General features: G+C 34.3%; 1 protein-coding gene across 1 annotated transcript in view; it reads left to right on the top strand.

Annotated features, from left to right (window-relative positions):
• Positions 1-6,578, top strand: part of LOC107742595 (C-Jun-amino-terminal kinase-interacting protein 4-like) — a 48,817-nt gene that overhangs the window by 24,130 nt on the left and 18,109 nt on the right. The window contains exons 7-13 of the mRNA XM_016555638.1: positions 298-492; positions 1,854-1,942; positions 2,306-2,397; positions 3,990-4,142; positions 4,232-4,283; positions 5,886-6,074; positions 6,272-6,276. Coding sequence (XP_016411124.1) covers positions 298-492; positions 1,854-1,942; positions 2,306-2,397; positions 3,990-4,142; positions 4,232-4,283; positions 5,886-6,074; positions 6,272-6,276 — 775 coding nt within the window. The remainder of the gene's footprint in view (positions 1-297; positions 493-1,853; positions 1,943-2,305; positions 2,398-3,989; positions 4,143-4,231; positions 4,284-5,885; positions 6,075-6,271; positions 6,277-6,578) is intronic.

The following is a 6,578-nucleotide window of genomic DNA, read 5'->3' on the forward strand; positions in this document are numbered from 1 at the left end:
TACTTTAAAAAAAAAATAATAATCTCACCCCAAACTTTTGAACAGTGGTGTGCATGTGCTGTAAGTGAAGTTTTTCTCTGCTATTTAGTATGATCAGGAATTGTTTGATTACTTAAAAGTCCATTATCAAATACAAGATTTACAAGCATACAAGATTTCAGTTGCATGGTGTGCAGAGCATGAGGTGATGATATTTAATGTGTTATTCTTCATGATTAATGTGGACGGCGCCCAGTCTCATTTAGCACATATGTGCGGTCCATGACTGTTAATTCATAAATGCTTCATATGTCTCAGTGCGAAGTTTATCGCTCATGCCGCCGGTAATGCTTCATGCCACCTGGGGTTGTTTTCAGGATGAGCTTTCTGGTGCGTCGGTGGACACGCCGCAGACGGAGGCAGCCGAGGGTTTGAGCAGAAACCTGGACTCCAGCAGAGCTAAACCAGACAGCAGGAAGAACATCGCTGTGGCATCAGAGACGCCGTCTACAGGTGAGTCCAAATGTCTCAGAGTCCAAATGCAGTTTGTAATGCTCTGCTTTCGCTGCATGTTTCACTCAGGGTTTCAAGGGGTCCTTAAATCTTCAAATGTCTTCGATTCAGTTTGATCAAATGTAAGGCCATAAAGTCTTTAAAAATCATAAATGGTATAACAAAAGTCTTCATTATCATTTAAGCGGTCTTAAATTTGGGCGCAAAAAATTGCAGTGTTGTAGATGATTGCATGGTTTATCTGTTTGAAAGAGCAGCTGGAAGTAGTAAAGCATATGCATTACAAAACAAGAGTCCTGGTGCATTTCGAGGTTGTTTATAATTAAAAGTCTCGCATTATGCATAAAAATAATTATTTCTGGATATTATTGGTATTTTGGCTACACTATACACCATATACCTATACACAGGACTCTTATTTTGTAATGCATATACTTTACCACTTCCAGCTGCTCTTTCAAACAGATAAACCATGCAATCATCTACAACATACAGTACTACAATAGAAACGCCATGAAGTGTAAATACTGTAAATCATAAGTACTTATAAACAGCCAATATGCTAGTAAAAGGCATGCTAATAAGCAACTAGTTAATAGTGAGAATTGGTCCCTAAACTAAAGTGTTATTGATATATATTAGTACACAAACTAATTATTTATTGAATAAAACATGTCTCGAGTACGTTAAACTCACATTTGTCTTCTTTCGCAGTTGAATGAGTGAGATACAGGATTTATTTTGAGATTGGATGGGATTGTTTTTTTAGTATAACCATACAGAATGTTTTTGCAGGTCTTTAAAACAAGGTCTTAAATTTATTTTTTAAAAACCTTAAATACCCTGTTTGCATATGATTTCACCACTGGAAAGATTTGAGTGCCTTCGTGAGGCAGCAGAACTTAGAAATGAACTCAGAAATGTTGCAAATGAAGACCAGTGTTTGTTGCACATAATTTTTATTTGGTATTACCACCATTTGCACAGTTTTTGTTTATTTTACCATTTATTCTCCATAAGCCACACTTTTGCAACAATCTGCATTTGCTTGATGTACATATGTGACCCTGGAGCAGAAAACCAGTCATAAGGGTCAATTTTTCGAAATTGAGATGTATGCATCAGCTGAAAGCTGAATAAATACGTGGTGTGAGTGTGTGAGAGAGTGTGTGTGAGACTGTTGTTGTGTTTTTTTCCCTTCGTGTCATTCTCCTCTAGTCGTGGAGACATCAGTCATCAGCTGCTTTTATTCATCTTTTTATCTAACCCCATCATTCCTCACTAATGTTCACAGCCCATCTAATCATGTTGTTTTTCCTCCATGTCTGTGGCGCTTCATTTGTGGCTTTTCTTTCCCCCAGACGAGTTCTCTGGTGTGTATGTTAACACTGCTCTTTATTTTGTTCACCGTATCCTCACTAGGTGCTACGCGACAAGTTTCCAGCAACAAGTAGCTTGTCTGTCCACACTGAAGCAAAAGCACATGGATGTTTATAGCAAGATGTTGATGCATAAATTGCATAGAATTGCTTGTGGCAGCTGGTTAATATAAATTCAGATTTACAAGGAATTGAGAGCTTTTATTGCTTAATTGTGCTGCATCTGGTTAGGATACAGTTTTTCTTTCATAGAGCCTTAATAATTTAATGTCATCTGTTTTGGTCATTAACTGACCCTTTTCTCGTTCTTTGGTTTGCATGCTAATTTTAGACCTTAATTTCTTTGGTGACCATGATTTCCTGATCATTTCTTTTCTCTGGTAAAGTGTTCTCGGTCTCATAAGTAATCAAATCAGCATCCGTGGTGTTTTTAGAGATCTGTGCATGATTTATATTGTTGTCATGCAGGTATGGGTCGTGAAGTCGAACACCTGATACATGAGAACACGCAGCTGCTGGAGACAAAGTAAGTCAAGATGTGGCATTATTATGTGGCTTATGCCAGCTGAAAAACTCCAAATGGTTTGCATTTCGTCCAGATTTACTCCATATGCAATGCTTCTTCTGCCATCTACTGTTTAAAGGAGTTACAGCAATGCTTGAGTGAAAGCAACTGCACTGAAAAGTCAAAATGACTGCAGTGATCTTGTTTTGTGAATTATACTAGATTAAAATACCAACATAATGCTAGTATGAAATCAGTATGAAGTAAGTAGCCTTACAGATTTACATTTTTAATATAAAGCACACAATTCTTGGTTCAGTTTAGGTCTGATGTAACTGAAAGTAATAAAGGCATTTCAGTCGATTCAGTGAGTGAACGAGCCATTAAAAGAAATTTAAAATTGAAATGAAAATGAAAACAGAAAAAAATATTTAAAAACTCATTCAAAATATTAATAAAAAAACTATATAGGCGTTTAAAAAAAAAACTAATAAAAATGACAAAAACACACAAAAAATGAACATTTAAATGAATACAGAAAATATTGAAAAACTAATTCAAAATATTAAAAAACTATAGGCATATTAGTAAAAAAAAAATACTAAAACTAATAAAAATGACAAAACGCTAAAAATTTCCTAAAAGTTTAAAATGAAAACTGAAAATATATAAAAAAATCATTCAAAATATGAAGAAAAGCTATATAGGCATATTTAAAAAACAAACACTAAAAAAAATGAGAGGAAAAAAACACTAAAAATGCTAAAACTCAATTCAAAATATTAATAAAACTATATATGCATATTTAGTTAGAAAAATTTCAATCGATTCAGTGAGTGAACGAGTCATTTTCTCTGATAATAATTAGTTTGAGTCTTTGAATGATTCATTAAAAAGAACTGGATTAAATTGCCTTTGAATCAGACATCGCTGGACGTTCTGTATATTTATTGTCTGTCTTATACAATCAGACAGGATCAAGCAAAAATGAACATTTAAATGAATACAGAAAATATTGAAAAACTAATTCAAAATATTAAAAAACTATAGGCATATTAGTAAAAAAAAAATACTAAAACTAATAAAAATGACAAAACGCTAAAAATTTCCTAAAAGTTTAAAATGAAAACTGAAAATATAAAAAAAAATCATTCAAAATATGAAGAAAAGCTATATAGGCATATTTAAAAAACAAACACTAAAAAATATGAGAGGAAAAAAACACTAAAAATGCTAAAACTCAATTCAAAATATTAATAAAACTATATATGCATATTTAGAAAAAAAAATTTCAATCGATTCAGTGAGTGAACGAGTCATTTTCTCTGATAATAATTAGTTTGAGTCTTTGAATGATTCATTAAAAAGAACTGGATTAAATTGCCTTTGAATCAGACATCGCTGGACGTTCTGTATATTTATTGTCTGTCTTATACAATCAGACAGGATCAAGCAATAGAAATGCATATCTAATGTCTGTATTATTTCACAGCATGCCGTTTTTCTCAATGCATTCAATCATAACTTTACTGTAGTCGTGCATGAATGCTGACATAAATGATGAAAAACACACTGATTTATGAAATGCAACTCTTGTTGTGTGTTTGCTGCAGGAACGCTCTGAATGTGGTGAAGAACGACCTGATCGCTCGTGTGGATGAGCTGGTGTGTGAGAAGGACGTTCTTCAGGGTGAGCTGGAGGTCCTGAAACAGGCCAAAGACAGACTGGAGGAGAGGAACAAAGAGCTGGAGGAGGAGCTCAAGAAGTGCGTCATTAGACTCTGTGACATAGATCAGCAATCCAGCCAAAGAGCAGCTTTTCTTGAGCGACGCTTGTGTGTTTTTGTGCAAACAGAGTCCGAGCTGAGCTGGAGGAAGCCAAACTGAAGACTAAAGAGGACGATGATGTAAGCCAGAATTACAAATCTGTCTGGACGCAGTGTGAATTAGGATTAGATTTCAGCTGTATAAGATTGGGATTCAATAATAATATTAATAAATGAATATTTCATAATACGTATATTAATTATAGTACTTTACAGTACGTCAAACTTAATTTATTCACTTGCAAGAGTTAAACCCTCAAACTTTATTTTCTTAACTGAAACTCTGCTGTTTGAATGAGATTAGAATTTAATAATAATAATAATAATAATAAATAATAATATTTCTAAGACACAAATATGTTACTATTGAAATGCAACTGCAAAAATAATATTTTCATAATAAGTATATAATTACTTAAAACTAGTAAAATTGCATTTACATTTCTTTACTTGAAAGAGTTAAACCCTCAAACTTTATTTTCTTATCAACTGCAACTCTGCAAAATTGGGATTTAATAATAATATTAATAATAATTCTAAGGCAGAAATATGTTACTATTGTAATACAACTGCAAAAATAATATTTTCATAATAATATAATATTTTCATAATAATTTCATATATTTATTTGACTTAAAACGAGTAAAATTACAATACTTATGACTTAATTTCTTTACTTGAAAGAGTTAAACCCTCAAGCTTTAGTATTTTCTTCACAACTGAAACTGAGATTCTAACACTTTAGTTTATAGACCAGTTCTCACTATTAACTAGTTGCTTATTAGCATGCATATTACTAGCCTATTGGTTGTTTATTAGTATTTATAAAGCGTATATTAATGCATGATCATATTCTAGATCCCTTAATACTATCCTCACTATTAACTAGTTGCTTATTAGCATGCATATTACTAGCCTATTGGTTGTCTATTAGTACTTATAAAGCATATATTAATGCCTTATTCTGCATGACCATAATTTAGATCCCTTGATTTAATAATAATAAGAAGAACACAGAAATATATTACTATTGTAATACAACTGCATTGTAAAAATAAAATAAAAAAAGTTTTATAATAATTTTTACTGTAGTAAAATTACAATATGCATTCTCTTGCAAATTCATAAAGTTCCCTCAAGCTTTAGTATTTGCTTATCAGCTGAAACTGCTGTCTGAGATTGAGATTCTATAATAATAAAAATAATAATAATAATGTTTCAAATACATACCGTATTGGCCCGAATATAAGACGGCCCTGATTATAAGACGACCCCCCCTTTTTCCAGATGTACCTTTTGGAAAAAGGCTTTTTAAACTGTAAAATATTTCAAAGGTAAAAAAAATTGTTTTACATTATAGTCATAAAATTACAGTACGTATGATTTAATCTCTTCACTTTCAAGCTTTTATCAAGCTTTTACTTTGGCAGAAAACTGCAGGCAGATGTTTAAGTCTCTGTGAGCACAGGTTCACAAGCGCTTCTTTTTACTAATCCAGTCAAATGCTGTAACAAATGATGGAAATTATGCAAATGTGAAAATAAAGCATGTTGCGTTCTCGGACGCATGTTGAACTCGCAGCACATGCAGAGACGTACCGATATGGAAACAGTATTTTAGACGATGCTATTTCAAACGATCAGTTTTACTGTGCTGAACAATAACGGGCCGTGTTTCCCTCAGAGCGGCGTGCCGACGGCCCAGCGCAAGCGCTTCACGCGGGTGGAGATGGCCCGAGTCCTGATGGAGAGAAACCAGTATAAAGAGAGGCTGATGGAGCTGCAGGAGGCCGTCAGGTGGACGGAGATGATACGGTCAGCCACACCAATCTCACACATGCTCAAACCATCACGAGTATCACGAGTTTTGATCGTGGGCGATTAAAACGTCTCCATGATCTGCTACGGCGCGCATTCTATCAGCTGCAGTTCTGGCGCCTCCGTCTCAATATGAAGAGTTCATTTGCAAAAACCGATAATCGGCACTTTAAAAAAAATAATTCTCCACATACAGCGTGATCTGAACCCTAAACACGTTTTGTCAAAAAAGCCGGTTTTGTCCACTTCAAGGCATCGTGAGTTCACGTTTTACTGCAGAAGCCGACAAGCGCCTTGTTGTTTTTGAACAGAAGCCGATAAGTCCATTTCAGCGAATCAGCGCACTGTATTCAGGTCAGGTGACAAGGCTACTTTCACTCTGAAAAGACGTGCTAGCTGAGAGGAGTTTCGTCAAAGCTGACTAAAAGTGATCGAGGATCATTTCGACGAACTTGATGAACCTGTGATATCTTCTTCAGGCGAAAAAGGAAAATAAAAGCTGAAACGTTTTCACGGAAGCTTGAAAAAGCAGCGCGTTACAATGGTGAGGGAAAAGCTC

The sequence above is a fragment of the Sinocyclocheilus rhinocerous genome, unplaced genomic scaffold (genome assembly GCF_001515625.1).
Source record: "Sinocyclocheilus rhinocerous isolate Xijiao unplaced genomic scaffold, SAMN03320098_v1.1 scaffold706, whole genome shotgun sequence".
Lineage (NCBI taxonomy): Eukaryota > Metazoa > Chordata > Actinopteri > Cypriniformes > Cyprinidae > Sinocyclocheilus > Sinocyclocheilus rhinocerous.